Raw genomic sequence first — 24,986 nt, forward strand, 5'->3', positions numbered from 1 at the left:
GAAATGAGGTCAAGATCAGATGACACCTGTCAGTTGACCATGTACACCTTACAATCCTTCCATACACCAAATATACAAGACATATTTCATATAATATCTGAGATATAGACTTGACCACCAAAAACTTAACCCTTTTCATTGATCCATGAAATGATGGCGAGGTCAAGTGAAAACTGTCTGATGGGCATGCTGACCAAGGTACGCAAATACTAAACATAGTTACCCATAATATGAGAGAAATTACAAAAACTTTTAACTTTTTTTCAAGTAGTCACTGAACCATGAAAATGAGTTCAAGGACAATGGACATGTGACAGACGGAAACTTCCAAACTTAAGGCATCTGTATTTAAAGTATGAAGCATCCAGGTCGTTCGCCGTCTAAAATATAAAGCTTTTAAGAAGTGAACTAACGCTGTCGCCGCCGCCGCCGGATCACCATTCATATGTCGAGCTTTCTGCGACAAAAGTCGCAGGCTCGACAAAAACAAGAATGTGTCCATCGTACACCGTTCCCCACTTGCCCTATCATTTTCTTTGTTCAGTGGACCGTGAAATAGGGGAAAAAACCTTCTTTGGCATTAAGCTTAGAAAAAAACATATTATTGGAAACATATGTACTAAGTTTCAAGTTTATTGGACCTGACCTTCAACAAAAACTACCTTGACCAAAACATTTAACCTGAAGCAAGAAAACGGACGAAGGAGCAGACGCATAGACCGGAAAACTAATGCCCATTTACTATCGTAGGTGGGGCATAAAAAATTAATCATGATTTTCTGCCAATATGCACATTTACATAGCATGTCCTAACTATCTAAAAAATTCATGAAACTCTGTTGTGGTCTTTAGACAGATTTTATGACAAACTGTTGTAGGAGTATATAGGAAATCAATGAATTGATAATTTCATAATTTCCTCATTATCTACAAAGATTTATAAAACTCTGTTATGTGGTTTCAGAGGAGTTGCAATGACGAGAACAGGACTGACAGACCGATGGATCAAAAACATTGTACCATAAAGAACTTTGTTTGGTTTGGTATAATAAAAGGTCTGCTAAATAATGTAAGGCTGAGATAAATTAGTCATTTGGTCACACCAGTTTTTTGGCGAGGTTCGTTTTGTTCAGTCTGTGATGTTCTTTGCATTCTGTTGTTTGTTTTTTAATCTTTCTCTTTTTTTTTTTTGCCGTGGTTTTGTCATTTTATTATTGACTTATGTGTTTGAATAAGCCTTTAGTATCTTTCACCTCTCTCTTCGGTCAATTTGATTATGTGGGACATACAGATTTAGACCCAAACTTGTCTCTGATTGTTTCGTGATTATTGCAGATGTAAATCATACTATAAAATTGAGTATGGAAATGGGGAATGTGTCAAGGAAACAACAACCCGACCATAGAGCAGACAACAGCCGAAGGCCATCGATAGATCTTCAATGTAGCGTGAAACTCCCGCACACGGAGGTGTCCGTCAGCTGGCCCCTAAACATGTATACTAGTTCAGTGATAATGGGCGTCATACTAACCTCCGAATTATACACAAGAAACTAAAATTATAAATCATACAAGACTAACAAAGGTCAGAGGCTCCTAACTTGGGACAGGCGCAAAATTGCGGCGGGATTAAACATGTTTTTTGAGATCTCAACCCTCCCCTATACCTGTAGCCAATGTAGAATCAAAGAGCTGAAAGCTCTGAAGAAAAATGACGCCACTGTCTCTAATATTGGGATAGTTTTTATGCAAGTCTTGATTTTCACATACTGTAATTAGTTTAACAATGCAACATGTATCGTGAGCATATAATTGATATTCGTATATGTGTGTGTGTGTGAAGTGAAGGTGACAACTGGCTGGGTTTTTTAAGACAAATGAATAGGTCAAGACTAGCTGAATTGTACAAATAAATACCGTAGAAAGGCTTGTATATTTCTCACTGGTACATAGTCTGAATCTGGGTCCGTTCGCTTCCATTCACGTTTGCGCCCACTCATTTTCACCCCTTTCACACCCTACATGTTCGCACCCAATCTTAATTGGTTTTGTGTTTAATAACTCTGTAAGCAAGTGTTTTCTTATAAGTATAATTGTTGTCATTGTCTCAAAATAAAGTGAGACAGCAATTTTTTTTTTTGTGTTGAATAAATCTTAATCATGTTTTGGATAAGGTATTGCTAAAAATAATAATAATCCTTTCTAAATAAAGTGGTATTTTGTCAACGTTTTATTTTGTGTTGAATAACTCTTAATCATGTTTTGGTTAGTGTATTGCTATAACTTGTTTCATTGACTTGTTTCAAAATGAAGTGAGATTCTGACTATGTTTGTTTCTGTGTGTTCAATAAATTTTATCATGTTTTGGTTATATTAGTGGATTGCTATATTTTGGTTTCTATGTTTTATTGTTTTGTTGTTTCAGATCAATGGGACCAAGCTGTTAAAAACAATTATCTTTTGTGTTTTTTCCTTTAAAATCTTCAATGTTTTACTCATACAAAGCTATAAATACATTCAGTATTTACACCAAAGCAATTAAAAACAACAACCATGATTTTCAAATTATTCAACTTGAATTTGAATTAAAATTGGGCGCGAATGAGTAGAGTGTGAATGTGCGAACGTGTAGGGTGCGAAAATGTATTGGGCACAAACAGACCTGATACCACACAGTCTGAACCCCCTTCTCCCACAAAATATTAAGTAAATAATCTTTTTGTTACTGCTATCAAAGGTCTAATGAAACTCAGATAGTTTCAAACATTTGTCAAAGAATTCTAGTCAAACTGGCAACTAGTTAAATTGGCACCTGGACAAATCAGTACCTGGTTAAAATCGACACCTGATATAGTCAATTCGTCACCCATGTTAAATATATATTTTTAACAGTAGTTTAAGCAATAGGGTAAAAATAAGAAAGGGGTTGCCAGAATTTTTTTCAGTATTTAAGCAAAAAGAGTTAAATACTAACTTTCACATTTTTGGGTATTCATGTACATTTTGTATACATTTATTTTTCTCAACTAATGACTTTTTTGGTGTATTTTTAATGATATATATATATATATGAGTAGTCCAAATAATTATTACGTCTGGCAAGGCTTTTTTAATTTTATTCTGGAACACCTTCCTATGACCGCAAGGCTATGTTAATTTTTTTTCTGGGACGCCTTCCTACGAACGTCGTAGGAAGGCGTCCCAGAAAAATAATAAAATAGCCTTGCCAGACGTCATAATTATTTTGACTAATACATGAGATATTGTGTATTTTTCTGCATTATTTTAACCAGTTGAGCATTTTACAGGATTGTTGGTTTAATGCTGTTTAAACTTTACTGAAAAACAAACACCTTAAATTTGCTAATTATTTGGCATGAAAGTTTGATTTATTGAAAGGGACTCATAGTTTTCCATTTTATTTTAATAATTGACTTGTTTTTACAATTACACAAATTGTCTAATTGTTAAAACAACAGCTTTGGTAAGGGCTTCGTTGTTTACCTTTATACACTACATATTCACTTTCGTTTCGTGGTTTACCAAAATACACAACAACATATTCACTATGTACTTGGTAACAGTAATTAATTAATTGAATAGAAAATATTATAACAAATATTATTGGATGCCGACTTGACGTCGAATAGGTGCCGATTTGACTAGATGCCAATTTAACCAGGTGCCGACTTGACTTGTACGGTTCAATTCCTCTGCGATCGTTTGCGGTATTTTCTTGAGAAAACCTATTTTCCATCATCAAAGAGAAGAAGAAACTGCTTTATAAAGATTCTGGAACGCTTCATGATTGTTAAAATAAGTTTAATTCACTCAAAAACAATTTTAAAACTTGCGATTAAACAGGAAGTTTCCAAAGCACGTGTAAAAGAAGAAATTAACCGGTGAGAGTGGAAATCCGTATATGACAGATATCCCTATAGTACGACTTTGAAAGTAAAACAGTTCAATCCTTTTGTAAAACAATCTTTAATATACCTATCACATTAATGTTTGAAGGGTCTTAAGCTTGTTCAAACCATATAAGTCGGTATGAAACACCAAAACGGAATGAACAATAACCGATTACGTTTTGTAGTTTACAAATTCGAAAACTGGTTCCCGTCAAACTACAACACTTTGTTCGAGTGTAGTGGAATACAAGCAAAAACCAGTGTAAACTGGGTCCTGGCTGATTTAATACTACACAATGATGCATAATGATAACACAAGCAGATTCCAGTTTGTATGGAAAATAGGAAATACGAAACCAAGCGCGGTAGGCAGAGAAATGTAATGAAGTTCAGGTCGGCAGTTATGGAACAATGACTGCGTCATTTTCCAAAAAACAATATGAAACAAAAGAAAATAAACAAAATGACAATAATACATAAATAACAACAGACTACTAGCAGTTATTGACATGCCAGAACCAGACCTTAATTAAACTGATTGAAAGATTATGTCTTCATCATATGAATATCAGGCACAATCCCTCCTGTTAGGGGTTTAGTATTATACCGTCATGAAATATACAACCCTCTTATTTACAATATCATTTGATCAACAACTATTTACAAGGGTCTATTTGATATGATTTTTCTCATTGTTGAAGGCTGTATGGTTGCATATAACTGCTTACATCCACTTTATTTGAACTTGAGTGGATACATGTAGGCGTCTCATTGGCAATCATACCACATCTCCGTATTTTTACAGTATTGTATCAGTACTGTTACCTAATAACAGGACAAAACAAGACAGCAATTTGACAAAACTAAAGACATACATACTTGATTTTACTTCTCTAAAGATATAAACAAAATTTTCATAGTTCGTATCTGAACATGTACACAGCCATGGGAATTTTAAGGGACTATATTTCAGTGTGCATATATTTAGTAGCTAATCTGGCTACTTCCTGTTTATCAGACCGGTACCTTAGAAAAGAATTGTGACAATATATCCAATCTTTTCAAAAACCAAAGACTAACGTCACTAGGAGCAGCAGTTAGTTGTCATAGATACTCTAGATAGAAAGATAATCTGCCACTTTTATAAAAGGGACTACACATAGTTTTTGAAAGGGATTAATCGGTTTGTGCCGAAATTACTTTCTTTAGTCCAGAAACTCATTTGTGCTAAATGGTAATCTCCACCCACATTTAGGACTGGCAGTTATTTGTAGTTTTTATAAACAGCTTGCACTTTTTCTAAATTATATTTGCTTCTTTTAAGACTGACCAAAACTGTTTTTTTACCATTGTGGTTTGATTAAGGTAGTGTATATCAAACAGCTGTTGGAAATATTTTGGACAACCCTCTTATTTACAATATCATTTGATCAACACCTAGTGGTCTTTGGTGGTATCTCGCATAACATTAATAAGGTCTTTTTTAAAAGGCAACTTGAAATTATTGGTCCCATATTTATGTGCTATAGCAAATGTATGGGCTGCTGATCTGCATATATGATAGCAATATATTCTTATGTTTTCAATGACCCCTTATTTCTTCACTCCACTTTATAAGATAGAAATAAATGTTATTCCATATTTTATTGGTTTTTTCAAAGGTATCATAATTTAGACATAAAGACAAAACTAAGCACAGTGAAAAAAGTCTACTCTGTCCTGTAAAGTTTGAGATGTTTTTGTTGTTCAATCTTTGTCACTTGTATGGAAACACTAAATCTTGATAACCTACAACAGAAATATTATCACTTTTATTTCAATTCAATTGTTGTAGTTATCATGCATGTAATAGAGAAAATGATAAATTAGACCAGATCTCCACATTAATAATATCAAAACTAGAGGCTTCAATGATCCTGTGTCACTCACATGATACTTTTATTTACAATTGATGCATGATACAGAAATTGTCCATACCAACCGTCAGTGTTTACCATACAATACAGTACTTCTATACACTGTCTGTATACAGTATTTGTCGGATTTTGTCCATACCTATCGTCGATGTTTGACATAAGATACAATACGCCTATACCGTATATCAACAGTATTTGTCTATACCTACCGTCGGTGGTTAACATACAATACAGTCCTCCTATATACCGTCTATCAACAGTATTTGTCTATACCTACCGTCAGTGGTTAACATACGATATAGTACTCCTTTGCACCGTCCATCAACAGTATTTGTCTATACCTACCGTCGGTGGTTAACATACAATATAGTGCTCCTACAATGTATATACCGTCTATCAACAGTATTTGTCTATACCTACCGTCGGTGGTTAACATACAACATAGTGCTCCCATATACCGTCTATCAACAGTATTTGTCTATACCTACTGTCGGTAGTTAACATACAATATACTGCTCCTATATACTGTCTATCAACAGTATTTGTCTATACCTACCGTCGGTAGTTAACATACAATATAGTGCTCCTCTATACCATCTATCAACAGTATTTGTCTATACCTACCGTCGATGGTTAACATACAATATAGTGCTCCTATATATCGTCTATCAACAGTATTTGTCTATACCTACCGTCGGTGGTTTAAATACAATATAGTGCTCTTTGATACCGTCTATCAACAGTATCTGTCTATACCTACTGTCGGTAGTTGCTTCTATATACCGTCTATCACCAGTATTTGTCTATACCTACCGTCGGTGGTTACCATAAGATATAGTGCTCCTATATACCGTCTATCAACAGTATTTGGCTATACCTACCGTCAGTGGTTAACATACAATATAGTGCTCCTATATATCATCTATCAACAGTACATGTCTATACCTACCGTCGGTGGTTAACATACAATATAATGCTCCTATATACCATCTATCAACAGTATATGTCTATACCTACCGTCGGTGGTTAACATACAATATAATGCTCCTATATACCGTCTATCAACAGTATTTGTCTATACCTACTGTCGGTAGTTAACATACAATATAGTGCTTCTTTATACCGTCTATCAGCAGTATTTGTCTATACCTACTGTCGGTAGTTAACATACAATATAGTGCTTCTATATACCATCTATCAACAGTATATGTCTATACCTACCGTCGGTGGTTAATATACAATATAATGCTCCTATATACCGTCTATCAACAGTATTTGTCTATATCTACTGTCGGTAGTTAACATACAATATAGTGCTTCTATATACCGTCTATCAACAGTATTTGTCTATACCTACCGTCGCTGGTTAACATACAATATAGTGCTCCTATATACCGTCTATCAACAGTATGTCGGTAGTTAACATACAATATAGTGCTTCTATATACCGTCTATCAACAGTATTTGTCTATACCTACCGTCGGTGGTTAACATACAATATAGTGCTCCTATATACCGTCTATCAACAGTATTTGTCTATTCCTACCGTCGTTGGTTAACATACAATATAGTGCTCCCATATACCGTCTATCAACAGTATTTGTCTATACCTAGTGTCGGTAGTTAACATACAATATAGTGCTCCTATATACCGTCTATCAACAGTATTTGTCTATACCTACTGTCGGTAGTTAACATACAATATAGTGCTCCTATATACCGTCTATCAGCAGTATATGTCTATACCTACTGTCGGTAGTTAACATACAATATAGTGCTTCTATATACCGTCTATCAACAGTATTTGTCTAAACCTACCGTCGGTGGTTAACATAAAATATAGTGCTCCTATATACCGTCTATCAACAGTATTTGTCTATTCCTACCGTCGGTTGTTAACATACAACATAGTGCTCCCATATACCGTCTATCAACAGTATTTGTCTATACCTACTGTCGGTAGTTAACATACAATATAGTGCTCCTAAATACCGTCTATCAACAGTATTTGTCTATACCTACTGTCGGTAGTTAACATACAATATAGTGCTTCTATATACCGTCTATCAACAGTATTTGTCTATACCTACTGTCGGTACTTAACATACAATATAGTGCTTCTATATACCATCTATCAACAGTATATGTCTATACCTACCGTCGGTGGTTAACATACAATATAATGCTCCTATATACCGTCTATCAACAGTATTTGTCTATACCTACTGTCGGTAGTTAACATACAATATAGTGCTTCTATATACCGTCTATCAACAGTATTTGTCTAAACCTACCGTCGGTGGTTAACATACCATATAGTGCTCCTATATACCGTCTATCAACAGCATTTGTCTATTCCTACCGTCGGTTGTTAACATACAACATAGTACTCCCATATACCGTCTATCAACAGTATTTGTCTATACCTACTGTCGGTAGTTAACATACAATATAGTGCTCCTAAATACCGTCTATCAACAGTATTTGTCTATACCTACCGTCGGTAGTTAAAATACAATATAGTGTTCCTATATACCGTCTATCAACAGTATTTGTCTATACCTTCCGTCAGTGGTTAACATACAATATTGTGCTCCTATATACCGTCTATCAACAGTATATGTCTATACCTACCGTCGGTGGTTAACATACAATATAGTGCTCCCATAAACCGTCTATCAACAGTATTTGTCTATACCTACTGTCGGTAGTTAACATACAATATAGTGCTTCTATATACCGTCTATCAACAGTATTTGTCTATACCTACCGTCGGTGGTTAACATACAATATAGTGCTCCTATATACCGTCTATCAACAGTATTTGTCTATTCCTACCGTCGTTGGTTAACATACAATATAGTGCTCCCATATACCGTCTATCAACAGTATTTGTCTATACCTAGTGTCGGTAGTTAACATACAATATAGTGCTCCTATATACCGTCTATCAACAGTATTTGTCTATACCTACTGTCGGTAGTTAACATACAATATAGTGCTCCTATATACCGTCTTTCAGCAGTATATGTCTATACCTACTGTCGGTAGTTAACATACAATATAGTGCTTCTATATACCGTCTATCAACAGTATTTGTCTAAACCTACCGTCGGTGGTTAACATAAAATATAGTGCTCCTATATACCGTCTATCAACAGTATTTGTCTATTCCTACCGTCGGTTGTTAACATACAACATAGTGCTCCCATATACCGTCTATCAACAGTATTTGTCTATACCTACTGTCGGTAGTTAACATACAATATAGTGCTCCTAAATACCGTCTATCAACAGTATTTGTCTATACCTACTGTCGGTAGTTAACATACAATATAGTGCTCCTATATACCGTCTATCAACAGTATTTGTCTATACCTACTGTCGGTAGTTAACATACAATATAGTGCTTCTATATACCATCTATCAACAGTATATGTCTATACCTACCGTCGGTGGTTAACATACAATATAATGCTCCTATATACCGTCTATCAACAGTATTTGTCTATACCTACTGTCGGTAGTTAACATACAATATAGTGCTTCTATATACCGTCTATCAACAGTATTTGTCTATACCTACCGTCGCTGGTAAACATACAATATAGTGCTCCTATATACCGTCTATCAACAGTATATGTCTATACCTACCGTCAGTGGTTAACATACAATATAGTGCTCCTATATACCGTCTATCAACAGTATTTGTCTATACCTACCGTCGGTAGTTAACATACAATATAGTGCTCCTTTATACCGTCTATCAATAGTATTTGTCTATACCTACCGTCGGTGGTTAACATACAAAATAGTGCTCCCATATACCGTCTATCAACAATATTTGTCTATACCTACTGTCGGTAGTTAACATACAATATAGTGCTCCTATATACCGTCTATCAACAGTATATGTCTATACCTACCGTCAGTGGTTAACATACAATATAGTGCTCCTATATACCGTCTATCAACAGTATTTGTCTATACCTACCGTCGGTGGTTAACATACAATATAGTGCTCCTATATACCGTCTATCAACAGTATTTGTCTATACCTACCGTCGGTGGTTAACATACAAAATAGTGCTCCCATATACCGTCTATCAACAATATTTGTCTATACCTACTGTCGGTAGTTAACATACAATATAGTGCTACTATATACCGTTTATCAACAGTATTTGTCTATACCTACCGTCGCTGGTTTACATACAATATAGTGCTCTTTGATACCGTCTATCAACAGTATCTGTCTATACCTACTATCGGTAGTTGCTCCTATATACTGTCTATCACCAGTATTTGTCTATACCTACCGTCGGTGGTTAACATAAGATATAGTGCTCCTATATACCGTCTATCAACAGTATTTGGCTATACCTACCATCAGTGGTTAACATACAATATAGTGCTCCTATATACCATCTATCAACAGTATATGTCTATACCTACATGTACAGTCGGTGGTTAACATACAATATAATGCTCCTATATACCGTCTATCAACAGTATTTGTCTATACCTACTGTCGGTAGTTAACATACAATAGAGTGCTTCTATATACCGTCTATCAACAGTATTTGTCTAAACCTACCGTCGGTGGTTAACATACAATATAGTGCTCCTATATACCGTCTATCAACAGTATTTGTCTATTCCTACCGTCGGTTGTTAACATACAACATAGTGCTCCCATATACCGTCTATCAACAGTATTTGTCTATACCTACTGTCGGTAGTTAACATACAATATAGTGCTCCTAAATACCGTCTATCAACAGTATTTGTCTATACCTACCGTCGGTAGTTAAAATACAATATAGTGCTCATATATACCGTCTATCAACAGTATTTGTCTATACCTTCCGTCAGTGGTTAACATACAATATTGTGCTCCTATATACCGTCTATCAACAGTATATGTCTATACCTACCGTCGGTGGTTAACATACAATATAGTGCTCCCATATACCGTCTATCAACAGTATTTGTCTATACCTAGTGTCGGTAGTTAACATACAATATAGTGCTCCTATATACCGTCTATCAACAGTATTTGTCTATACCTACCGTCGGTGGTTAACATACAATATAGTGCTCCTATATACCGTCTATCAACAGTATTTGTCTATACCTACCGTCGGTGGTTAACATACAATATAGTGCTCCCATATACCGTCTATCAACAGTATTTGTCTATATCTATTGTCGGTAGTTAACATACAATATAGTGCTCCTATATACCGTCTATCAACAGTATTTGTCTATACCTACCGTCGGTAGTTAACATACAATATAGTGCTCCTATATACCGTCTATCAACAGTATTTGTCTATACCTACCGTCGGTGGTTAACATACAATATAGTGCTCCTATATACCGTCTATCAACAGAATTTGTCTATACCTACCGTCGGTGGTTATCATACAATATAGTGCTCCCATAAACCGTCTATCAACAGTATTTGTCTACACCTACTGTCGGTAGTTAACATACAATATAGTGCTTCTATATACCGTCTATCAACAGTATTTGTCTATACCTACCGTCGCTGGTTAACATACAATATAGTGCTCCTATATACCGTCTATCAACAGTATATGTCTATACCTACCGTCAGTGGTTAACATACAATATAGTGCTCCTATATACCGTCTATCAACAGTATTTGTCTATACCTACCGTCGGTAGTTAACATACAATATAGTGCTCCTTTATACCGTCTATCAACAGTATTTGTCTATACCTACCGTCGGTGGTTAACATACAATATAGTGCTCCTATATACCGTCTATCAACAGTATTTGTCTATACCTACCGTCGGTGGTTAACATACAAAATAGTGCTCCCATATACCGTCTATCAACAGTATTTGTCTATACCTACTGTCGGTAGTTAACATACAATATAGTACTACTATATACCGTTTATCAACAGTATTTGTCTATACCTACCGTCGCTGGTTTACATACAATATAGTGCTCTTTGATACCGTCTATCAACAGTATCTGTCTATACCTACTATCGGTAGTTGCTCCTATATACTGTCTATCACCAGTATTTGTCTATACCTACCGTCGGTGGTTGACATAAGATGTAGTGCTCCTATATACCGTCTATCAACAGTATTTGTCTATACCTACCGTCGGTGGTTAACATACAAAATAGTGCTCCCATATACCGTCTATCAACAGTATTTGTCTATACCTACTGTCGGTAGTTAACATACAATATAGTGCTACTATATACCGTTTATCAACAGTATTTGTCTATACCTACCGTCGCTGGTTTACATACAATATAGTGCTCTTTGATACCGTCTATCAACAGTATCTGTCTATACCTACTATCGGTAGTTGCTCCTATATACCATCTATCAACAGTATATGTCTATACCTACAGTCGGTGGTTAACATACAATATAATGCTCCTATATACCGTCTATCAACAGTATTTGTCTATACCTACTGTCGGTAGTTAACATACAATATAGTGCTTCTATATACCGTCTATCAACAGTATTTGTCTAAACCTACCGTCGGTGGTTAACATACAATATAGTGCTCCTATATACCGTCTATCAACAGTATTTGTCTATTCCTACCGTCGGTTGTTAACATACAACATAGTGCTCCCATATACCGTCTATCAACAGTATTTGTCTATACCTACTGTCGGTAGTTAACATACAATATAGTGCTCCTAAATACCGTCTAACAACAGTATTTGTCTCTACCTACCGTCGGTAGTTAAAATACAATACAGTGCTCCTATATACCGTCTATCAACAGTATTTGTCTATACCTTCCGTCAGTGGTTAACATACAATATTGTGCTCCTATATACCGTCTATCAACCGTATATGTCTATACCTACCGTCGGTGGTTAACATACAATATAGTGCTCACATAAACCGTCTATCAACAGTATTTGTCTATACCTACCGTCGGTGGTTAACATACAATATAGTGCTCCTATATACCGTCTATCAACAGTATTTGTCTATTCCTACCGTCGTTGGTTAACATACAATATAGTGCTCCCATATACCGTCTATCAACAGTATTTGTCTATACCTAGTGTCGGTAGTTAACATACAATATAGTGCTCCTATATACCGTCTATCAACAGTATTTGTCTATACCTACCGTCGGTGGTTAACATACAATATAGTGCTCCCATATACCGTCTATCAACAGTATTTGTCTATATCTATTGCCGGTATACGTAGTTAACATACAATATAGTGCTCCTATATACCGTCTATCAACAGTATTTGTCTATACCTACCGTCGGTAGTTAACATACAATATAGTGCTCCTATATACCGTCTATCAACAGTATTTGTCTATACCTACCGTCGGTGGTTAACATACAATATAGTGCTCCTATATACCGTCTATCAACAGAATTTGTCTATACCTACCCTCGGTGGTTAACATACAATATAGTGCTCCCATAAACCGTCTATCAACAGTATTTGTCTATACCTACCGTCGGTGGTTAACATACAATATAGTGCTCCCATATACCGTCTATCAACAGTATTTGTCTATACCTAGTGTCGGTGGTTAACATACAATATAGTGCTCCTATATACCGTCTATCAACAGTATTTGTCTATACCTACCGTCGGTAGTTAACATACAATATAGTGCTATATACCGTCTATCAACAGTATTTGTCTATACCTACCGTCGGTGGTTAACATACAATTTAGTGCTCCTATATACCGTCTATCACCAGTATTTGTCTATACCTACCGTCGGTGGTTAACATGGAATATAGTGCTCCTATATACCGTCTATCAACAGTATTTGTTGATACCTACTGGCGGGGGTTAACATAGAATATAGTGCTCCTATATACCAAGAGGGATAACGGATCTGCATCTAGAATTTATCATGCTGCCCTTTTTTTGGATTTTTAAAATTCTTGTTATCCCTAAATTTTTACATTCATCCCAAATAATACAACAGTAGTCAATTAGAGGCAGAACACCCATTGTATTATGTTTTCTTGCAGTTATATAAAAAAAAATGTATTTAAGAAAGATGGTATATTCTGGATGATATATTAGCACAACCTTGGTCAATTTGATTTCTCCAGTTACTTAGCATGCTTAGTGGGCTGTCAATTTTGAAACTAATATTTTTTCACATGAAGAATTTTGTAATACTTTAATTTATTATCAAGTTTGGTTGAAAAGTCTGAATAGTTTCTGCTTTGTTCCAGTAATCAAACATTTTGTTTCATTTGCATCTATGATCATGTTATTCATTTTACACCACTCTTCAACCCTGTATAAATCTTCTTGAACATCATCATTTATATTTTCTAGATGTTTCCCCTTGATTTATGAATAGTGGTGTCATCAGCATATACAACGATATAGGTCTGTTTCACAATTTTTAATGCATAAGGGAAGGTCATTTATAAATAGCACAAACAATAGAGGACAAGGTATAGAACATTGGGGAACACCAAATTTTACATGTTGTTGTTCAGAGTTAACATTACAAATGTATACCTTTTGTTATTCAGGAACGACTTATAAAAACTAACAGTAGTCTCACTAAATCCATACATGTCGAGCTTTAAACAAAGAAAGTCATATTCTACCAAATCAAAAGCTTTTTTTTTTAAATCTTAATAAAATTGCTAGGTTTAAATTACCATCTTTCATTTCTTGCAACCATGTGTCAATGATATTAAATAAATGTCAAGCTCAATCCAGTATATATTCCAAGTTATGGACGAATGATAATGCTATTAAAAATACCAAATCATAACCAGTACTTTTCTCTTTTTCTATTTACAGTATATGACTAGGTAATAATGATTACTTTTTTCAACTATTTTCATACTTTTTTGTTTCCTCTGCTTTTGTATCAAGGGCATAATTGTTTATGGCAAACTAAGCATCTGCATAATCAAACTATTCCTAACTATACTCTACCTCAAATTCTGGAAAATGCAAAATTTTTGTCATAGCAGTCTTATCATGCTTATGGTAGCTGAACTATTTCTATTTTTTGTAAATCTGGATTAATAAGTCTTTTGTCACATTCTTGGGCTATAGAAAAAAAACATTACAGAATTATCAAAATTATGTGTGTATAATGTTTGTGTACAGTCATTCAACTAAAAAAGGACAAAAATTATTTTTTTGTGTATAAATAAATAATTGTGATTTTAATGTCTTAATATTATAAAAAAAACTTCAAAAGATTAAATTTAAATTATAATCTAAAACATGAAAGAGCACATATAAATCAACCTTTTACTCAGATTTATATCTAAAACCAGTTATAACTAGCTATAATATCTTTGACTTCACAAATATCATCATCTAATTTTACAAATCAGTATTTATTTGGTGGCACTTCCTGCACACTAAGTATGTTATGCCTTAGGTTTAATTTTGATGCAATCACATTTCAGAAGGTACATGTCTTGAACTGTTTTAATGAATAAATTACAGTTTTAAACTCAGTTTAGGCTGACCTGAGGTCAATAGTCTTAAACAATGTCATCAAACTATGAGTTTTACTGTAATATATTGATATTGTGAAATTTATGGGAAAGAGCATATGAGTTAGTCATATTGGTCAATACAATGGAAAGTTTATAGCTGAGACTACTATAACACTATGTGTTATACTAGTAGTCTCAGTTTATAACTATGTTAATGTCAATTATATACATGACATAATAATTAAATCATTTAAAAAACTATTCCAAAGATTTCTCTCAAATCATGTTTACATTTTTTTAGAGAAGAGTCTGTCTGAAATATATTCAGGGGTAGTCCAAATAATTATGACTTCTTAAAAAGCTATATTATGGGGAAAAAGGGGGGGGGTCTATTATGGTTTTTTTTTCATACAGGAGGAAGACGTCAAAGCAAAAAAAAACCCAACAAAACAAAATAAAATAATAGCCTGTCAAGACGTCCTTATATCATAACCAGATGCTCCGCAGGGCGTAGCTTTATACGACCGCAGAGGTTGAACCCTGAACGGTTAGGGCAAGTATGGACACAACATTCAAGCTGGATTCAGCTCTAAATTTGGATTGTGATTAAATAGTTGACACAGCATAGGTTTCTGACACAGAATGAATGTGTTCTAATGAACTTAAAATTTTTGTTTCTCTTAGAGCAATTCACTATGCTGTTGAATATTAATACTCTCAAAAAAATGTTTGAAGAAATTTTCTTTTTTATTTATGAAATTTCAAATGAGAAAAATTGAACCCAATTTTTTTAATCACATCCCCCTTTCCCTTATTCCAAAACTAATCTCAATTAAAATTTCTAATGGAGTTTGCAACAATAACTACTCATTTAAATACATCATAAAATATTAAGATGTAAAAAAACTGCTTGTTATCACTGAATGGTAAAGATTATTTTAATTTATCAGTTGGTAGTAAAAAGTGAATATACATTGTATATTGTATATAACAAAGATTTAAGTTGATTCTGGACAAAGAAAGATAACTCCAATTAAAAAAAAATCTTGCTATTGCACAATATTTTGCAATTAGATATTTCTTGCTTACTATTCTGGACAAAGAAAGATAACTCTAATTAATTTTTTTTTTGATATTTCACAATATTGTGCAATTAGATATTTCTTGCCATTGCGCAATACTGTGCAATTGAAAAGACTTGCTATTGCACAATACTTAATATAATAATTTTAGATCCTGATTTGGACCAACTTGAAAACTGGGCCCATAATAAAAAATCTAAGTACATTTTTGAATTCAGCATATCAAAGAACTTCAAGATTTCAATTTTTGTTAAAATCAGACTAAGTTTAATTTTGGACCCTTTGGACTTTAGTGTAGACCAATTTGAAAACAGGACCAAAAATGAAGAATCTACATACACAGTTAGATTTGGTATATCAAAGAACCCCATTTATTCAATTTTTGATGAAATCAAACAAAGTTTAATTTTGGACCCCGATTTGGACCAACTTGAAAACTGGGCCAATAATCAAGAATCTAAGTACATTTTTAGATTCAGCATATCAAAGAACCTAACTGATTCATTTTTTGTCAAAATCAAACTAAGTTTAATTTTGGACCCTTTGGACCTTAATGTAGACCAATTTGAAAACGGGACCAAAAGTTAAGAATCTACATACACAGTCATGACAGTTAGATTCAGCATATCAAAGAACCCCAATTATTCAATTTTGATGAAATCAAACAAAAGTTTAATTTTGGACCCTTTGGGCCCCTTATTATATTGGGACCAAAACTCCCAAAATCAAACCCAACCTTTCTTTTATGGTCATAAACCTTGTGTTTAAATTTCATAGATTTCTATTTACTTATACTAACGTTATGGTGCGAAAACCAAGAAAAATGCTTATTTGGGTCCCTTTTTGGCCCCTAATTCCTAAACTGTTGGGACCTAAACTCCCAAAATCAATACCAACCTTCCTTTTGTAGTCATTAACATTGTGTTTAAATTTCATTGATTTCTATTTACTTAAACTAATGTTATTGTGCGAAAACCAAGAATAATGCTTATTTGGGCCCTTTTTTGGCCCCTAATTCCTAAACTGTTGAGACCAAAACTCCCAAAATCAATCCCAACCGTTCTTTTGTGGTCATAAACCTTGTGTCAAAATTTCATAGATTTCTATTAACTTAAACTAAAGTTATAGTGCGAAAACCAAGAAAATGCTTATTTGGGCCCTTTTTGGCCCCTAATTCCTAAAATGTTGGGACCAAAACTCCCAAAATCAATACCAACCTTCCTTTTGTGGTCATAAACCTTGTGTTAAAATTTCATAGATTTCGATTCACTTTTACTAAAGTTAGAGTGCGAAAACTAAAAGTATTCGGACGCCGGACGACGACGCCGACGACGACGACGCCGACGACGACGACGACGACGACGCCGACGCCAACGTGATAGCAATATACGACGAAAATTTTTTCAAAATTTGCGGTCGTATAAAAATTTGGTCTAATTTTGGGATAATACATTTAACTTCCTTTGATGTCGGGGAGGGGATGAGTTTTGACGATTAATTATTCTTGAAACTAACAATAATTATTTCTTATTGTTACTTTATTAAGCGAGCGAGATGTGTGGTTCTCGAGTTATTTAAAAAAAAAAGGGGGGGGGGGGGGGGTGTTACTATATCAAATTTACCCAGTTTGGAGACAATAAATATTTAAAATCTAACCATAAACTCCAATGTTCCTGCTTTTTTTAGGAGAACAAACACGATGGCATTCTCGTCTCTGTTGTAATCAATAGTTAACTCATTTCTTCTTCCAGGTTATTTCTTAATCAATTATGATTATCAGCTGTCTATCTATTTACCATGTTTATGTTAAACTGGTCCGTAATTCCATCGTAGTGTATCGATAACTGAACACAACAAGGATCCAGTTTAGTAAACGTATGTAATATACAAGGTTCCTGAGTCAGTAACCGTAACTATCACCGTGCTTTGTGCGCATGCGCAAGAAACACCAACAACAAGCATAAAACAGGGTATACAGTTCCGTAATTTCGTATATTTTTCTTATCTTCATACTAAAGAGCTTCAAAAGTAGGCGTGCTTAGGTGCACTGGGCGGGTCTAAAAACCGACTCTCGGTGGTTAACGTCTCTCGATGGTTAACTTTAAGTGCCTACCTCAAATTTATATAGAGTATCTTTGTTTTTAGACTCGTACCTTGCTGTAGATAATAGAAAATTATTTCCTTCACGACATTTTTTTTTATCTCGCGACAAACCATTTATTCAAACACAAAACATGTCCTTCTCACACAGTAGTTGAATAGTCGGTGCCAAACTACCCAGAATGTGTATGTAGAAATTACCAAGTACAATTACCTTGAAACAGCCACGTCATGCTGCTTCATGGTCGGGTTGTTGTCGCTTTGACACATTCCCCATTTCCATTCTCAATTTTATTTATTAACAACTTTTTTGCCTGCTCGGATTTGGGTTTAATGTACAAGGTTAACCTCAGAAATTTTATCATTAAAAATGTATTTTATTTATTGAATAGTGATTTCCATTATATTTAGTTGAATGTATCACTCTGTCTTTGCCTCATCGCCTCATATTCCTGTACAATAACACATTAACGAATTTCTTTTACAGCCGATTTCATAGAGTGTGTAGCTAAAGGTAATAACTGAACCGGTAAGTCATCATTAGGTTAGGTAAAAAAGATAAAATCTTTATAGCTACACACTCAATGAAATCGGCTGTAAGATACACCTGCTCCTTTTAAAGGTTTACACCTACCAACCATCATAGCCATTGTTGACACAGACGAATCTCCCGTTCCTTTTATATGTTAACACACCAGACTTCTGATCCATACCTGACACATAAAAATCTCATGTTTCTTTAATAGAGTTTTGCTCACATGCTTGCATAGCCATAACTGAGTGACACAGATGATTCTCCTGTTCCGTTTGGAGGTTTAAACTTAACATGCAGCCTTCGTCGTCATAGATGAAACATACGATTCTCATGTTCTTTTTTTCCTTTAAAGAGATTTACACTTACCAGCCTTCATAGCCATAGCTGACACAGACGAATCTCCTGTTCCTTTGAGAGGTTTACACATCCATCTGTGTTTGTATATGGAAGATATTAGTGGACGTTTTCCAGGCTCGATGTTCAACATCTGCTTTATCAAATCCCGACCATCTCAAGGAAAAATAAACCAAGAACGATATTAGTAAAAGTTGAAGACGACGATGGACAAGATGATATAACCAACTTTAAACTGGTCCTAAAGTTAAAGTTTAATCAAATAAGTCAAAATTAAAAAAAGAAAATAGTCCCTTATATGTAAGCTTCAATAAATATTTCATTTTCGGTGCTGATGTTGCTTAAAGAGTTAGTGAATTAAGATATGATTCACGCAGAATTATTGGTAAATAAGGTAAACAAAATCTAAGAGCACTGTTGGCAGATTTTTTAATATTTTCTTTATTGACATTGATCATGTTTTCAACAATTTAAAAATCATGACTGGACGTATGCAAATGTCCAATTGTTGATACTTATTATTTTGAGTCTTGTCGTTATTTCCATGTTGGCATTGCAAGAGATCTACTTTTATTGGGCTTTTGATGTTTTTGAGCTGAATCCATTAGAAGCGTTTTGATTGATATATATCTGTTTGATAAATTATCGAAGGTATCAGGCTTATAATTAAAGACGCGCGTTTTGTCTACATACGACTCATCAGTGACGCTAAGATCAAAATATTTAACAAAGCAAAAAAGCATGAAGTTGAAGAGCATTAAGGACCAAAAATTCCAAAAAGTTGTGCCAAATAGGGATAAGGGAATCTATGCCTGGGATAAGAACACCATGATCTATTTGTTTAATGAAGTTTAAGTCTGGAATTGCTTTTGGCGACCAAGAATACTCGTAAATTGGTACTTTGTGTCTTTCTGTGTTGTTATTTCTTTGTAAACTGAATTGGTGAGTATTTTTTACCATTTGGTGTGGTATTAAGCTGTCGCATTGCTATATGAGGCAAGGTGTGAGGTGAGTGCATGGTCACAAGCATGTGTATTACTGTCACATCTGATCTTAGTATACAGAAGCGTTAAGTCCAGTGGTTGTTGTAGTATGTCGTCAGTAAAAAAAAATTATCAAGTAAATGAAATCAGGCAATTTGTTTTCTCTATAGTTTTGTTTATGTTGACGTTATGCTTTAAAATTACAGTTATGCTTACTATATCTCCATCATACACGTACTGTTGATATCATGGTATTTCTCATAGACATGAAATATCTAATTTTCTTCAGAAAAATAACGATCTCGAATATTGTTATAAAACAAAATTAATGATGTTATATATAAAATTCGTGAAGGTAATAAAAAAAAAAGGGAATAAAACTTGCATTTAACAACTTGCTTAATCAACTGCATATAAAAATGCTATTAAATTAGTATATAGATATATTATTTCTTCCTAATAAGCAGATTAATATCTCTCAGTTGTAGCCATTATTAGGAGATATAATGTAAGGTCAAAGTTTAAACATAGATTTTTACGTATCATACGATTGATATCAACACCGAAGCATTCGCCAATGTGCTAATAGAGTACCCTTACGGACTGATTTGTTTTTGGTAATTATTTTTAAAAATAAAATGGACAAAGTGGTTTTATTTACTTTAGTGTGTGAATATATGAGAAAAAAATAAAATGACATATTAATGATTTTATAAACACATTAAACTGTTAAAAGATAACTTGATTGGAATCAAAAGAAGAATTTGCTTATATTACGCTAGTTATTATCTCCCCTTTCACTTGTATTTATACAATGAAAGAGATTTTGCTTTTCAAATTGTATGATATGTTTAGGTTTTTTTTGTGTGTGTGTTTTATTTTCTGATTGGCTGTTTTAAAAATTTTACTTGAAAAAAAAGAAAGAAAAAAGACCTGATCTAATTGGAGTAAGAGGATGTTTTTTGTGAGTATAAGCAAGCTTTGCAACAACTGCTCTAAATTATTGCTTTTGGTAAAGTAAGTTTATATTCAGACTTTTGTTAATTACATTTATCAAGCAATAAAAAAAAATCCACTCACCTTTGGAAACATATTTGAAGAACTGTAACTTTTCTGACATGCAACACCTGAGGATATCGATATCTTCGTCACGATACGGTAATCTACCACACAGCATAGAGTACAAACATATTCCTGAAAAAGTAAACCGCAAAATACTTTACAACATACATAATGAACATACGAAACACGCATATATACCAAGGTGCACTCAAAACAATTATACTCCTGAAAAAGTATATTTAAAACAAGAATGTGTCCCCAGTACACGAATGCCCCACTCGCACTATCATTTTCTATGTTCAGTGGACTGTGAAATTGGGGTAAAACCCTCTAATTTGCCATTAAAATTAAAAAGATAATATCATAGGGAACATGTATACTAAGTTTGAAGTCGATTGGACTTCAACTTCATCAAAAACTACCTTGACCAAAAACTTTAACCTGAAGCGGGACAGACGGACGAACGGACGCACAGACCAGAAAACATAATGCCCCTCTACTATCGTAGGTGGGGCATAAAAAACTATACAACACACAGAATTATCATACGAAACACGCATTTAGATCTATAACACACAGCATAGAGAACAAACATAATCCTTGCAAAGTAAATCGTAAAATACAATACAACATATAGAACTAGCATCAGAAACACGCATTTATACCACAAAGCATACAGAACAAACATGTTCCTGAAAAAAGTAAATTGTAAAATACTACTAGTATACAATCTCACAGAATGAACACAAGACACACGCATATATGCCACGGTGTATACAGAATAAACATACTCCTGAAAAAGTAAATAGAAAATACTATATAACACAAGAAATGAACATATGAATCACGCATATATACCACAGAGCATACAGATCAAACATACTCCTCGCAAAGTAAATCGTAAAATACTATACAACAAACAGAATGAACATACGAATCAGCTCTGGTCAACGCGTTTACACCTCAATAAAATTACAGAAAGAAGCATTTTAATCATAACAGATAAGAAGGTCAGCTTTGAATATGTATTATTTATTTTTTATGCGAACTTGCAATGCAATTAATCCTTAGAAAAGAACATATGTGTATTATTTATTACCCATGCTCCATATGTCCGCTGTGACTCCATCATAGTGATTGCCATCCATGACTTCCGGTGCCGTATAAACATAAGAACCACAATTGGTTTCCAGCAACTCGTTGCTTGGCATAGTCCTCGCAAAACCGAAATCTAAATGAAAAAAAATGATCAGTTTATGAAATAAAATGTTATTGCTGACTATGCGGTATGGGCCTTGCTCATTGTTGAAGGCCGTACGATGACCTATAGTTGTTAATGTCTGGGTCTTGTGGAGAGTTAACTCATTGGCAATCATACCAAATCTTCTTTTTTTTTTTATATTTTCATAACATTTTTTGGTGATTTATTCAATATGTAACGAGAATTGATTGAGAAGCTGTCAACAAATATAGTCAAATGTTATTCAAGCCCTAAAATACTTATTGCGTATTGTAGTATACACGAAGTAGCAAAAAAAATAAATCAAAACCTGAAGACACATTAACTTATGTGCACTACTACAGTAACACTCTACAAATATGATTTTCATTTTTAAAATAAGAAATCATGGTTGAGTAGTTAAGTTCTAAAATATTACAAATTAATTATAATATGTTAGTTATAATTAAGTATCTGATGATGTGTTTAAATTATTTGTGAGAGACGTACCTGCCAGCTTAACATTAAAATATCTATCTAACAGAATATTGTCACATTTAATGTCACGATGACATATTTCACTCTCATGGAGGTAAGCAACAATATCTAGCAGTTGCTTGAACAAACGTCGTGCATCTGCTTCCCCTAAACAACCAAGTTTATTTATGAAAGTTGTTAAGTCTCCATTGGGTGCATATTCCATAGTGATGTAGAACATTCGGTCACATTCAAACAACTGCATTACATCTAACTGAAAAAGAATAAATATGATATCACTCTAAGTGCTCAAATAGGTGGCAGAGTAAAGGGTATAGTAGCATATCCCCCATATTTTCCACCTTTTTGTCAAAAATTTGTAAAAGTTGTCGAATAACTTATGAAACTATATTTCTCTTGACAGTTATCTGAAGTTGACCAAATCGTATAATCGGGTACCATAACAACTTTTATTTTCTTATTCTTCGATAAAACCAAAAAGACTCGGGGTTCAATCTAGAGTTCACATGCATGTCGTTTGTGCTAGTATACTATTAAGTTGTTGTCTTATAGATACACAATGTTTTCCTTCTATTTGTATGTATTAATGAAAGTGAAATAGAGAAAAAATAAAAGCTGCAGCTGAATCACTGCCAGATTCTAAAATTACCAAACAAAGAAAATATAGTTTCAGTAAGAGATTCAAGAGTAATGCACACACTTAAATTTGGTCAAAGTAGAATATTATATCTTGTGAACTGAAAAAGTGTAGGATCATATATGTAAAGTGTAAAAACTAGGATTACCAATCCATGGTGCTGCAATGTTCTCAAAATTTCTAGTTCTCTTGGGATGAACTTCTGACAATCTCCTGGGTGCAATCGGGACTTGTGGATAATTTTAATTGCAACCGTCTCTTTCGTACGGGTGCAAAATGCTTTCTTTACTTTTGAATACTTCCCCTCGCCAATAGTTTTTCCTATGATAAATCCTTTTGTTTCCAGTATGTTTAAGTTAGTTTTATCTGGTTTCCATCCGCCATTTTTCTCCTTTAACGCCAGTACATTGTTAAGTCTCGTTACTGATAAGTCCCATTTCGCCATTCTTTCGTGTGCTCCCTCATTCCCCAAGACCTGCTTCTAGGTAACGTTATGTGACGTCTCCTAGCTTTATGACGCAACAAAAATAGATTAAGAAAAAGATTGGCAAAGAATATGTAGATTCGCAATATTTCGGATATATATGAAATTGTGCAAGTATCAAGAGCTAAGAAATATCGAACATTTATTTTGATATATGTAGCATTTGAACTCCCTTATATACAAACAAATTGAAAATGGAAAAGTCCGAAAACAGATCTATGTATGTGTGTAGAATGTAGATAAAGAAAAACAAGTTATATGGTTGTTCGAAAACATGTCGACAGAGTTTCGTATAAATATAACAAGCTATTGCTATGAAAATATCCGTTTTAACAGAGACATATAATACAATTATATGTCTCTGGTTTTAAAGATATTGAATTTGTTAAATTTTTATGTAGTCATAAAATGAAAATTTTCAGTAAAAATCAATTTATCCCGATAAAAGAGTGAAAAGGCGTCATCTGGAAAAAACTTAAATGATGATGTGTTACGGTCCAGATGCAGTTGTCACTGAATATAGTGTTTGCCAATATACTTTGATGTTTTTTACCGAATATATACTTATATATCTTTGCACCGAGATAAATAAAATTGCAATAAGCAAATGATCACCATGACTGATATAGATGAGATTCTGGATTGAGGTTCTGTATTAAATAAAAAATAGGATATTGTCATTAAGTTTAAAAAAAAAAAAAAACTTATTCGCAAAATTCTTATAAA

The 24,986-nt window shown here is 33.9% G+C and overlaps 1 protein-coding gene and 1 long non-coding RNA gene across 2 annotated transcripts in view; both read right to left on the reverse strand.

Moving 5' to 3' along the window:
- LOC139489892 (testis-specific serine/threonine-protein kinase 1-like) overlaps positions 1-24,280 on the reverse strand; it is a 58,930-nt gene extending 34,650 nt beyond the window's left edge. Inside the window, exons 1-5 of the mRNA XM_071276738.1 lie at positions 23,925-24,280; positions 23,152-23,392; positions 22,522-22,653; positions 21,441-21,554; positions 19,390-19,533 (exon numbers count right to left, since the gene is read on the reverse strand). Coding sequence (XP_071132839.1) covers positions 19,390-19,533; positions 21,441-21,554; positions 22,522-22,653; positions 23,152-23,392; positions 23,925-24,221 — 928 coding nt within the window. The 5' untranslated portion in view covers positions 24,222-24,280. The remainder of the gene's footprint in view (positions 1-19,389; positions 19,534-21,440; positions 21,555-22,521; positions 22,654-23,151; positions 23,393-23,924) is intronic.
- LOC139487961 (uncharacterized) lies at positions 5,540-18,428 on the reverse strand. Its single transcript, XR_011655904.1, has 3 exons — positions 18,045-18,428; positions 14,789-14,905; positions 5,540-5,698 (listed from the first exon to the last, which is right to left on the reverse strand). It is a non-coding gene; the product is annotated as an uncharacterized lncRNA (long non-coding RNA).
- Positions 24,281-24,986: the final 706 nt, after the last annotated feature.

Source organism: Mytilus edulis, chromosome 9, assembly GCF_963676685.1.
Source record: "Mytilus edulis chromosome 9, xbMytEdul2.2, whole genome shotgun sequence".
In the NCBI taxonomy this organism is placed as follows: Eukaryota; Metazoa; Mollusca; class Bivalvia; order Mytilida; family Mytilidae; genus Mytilus; species Mytilus edulis.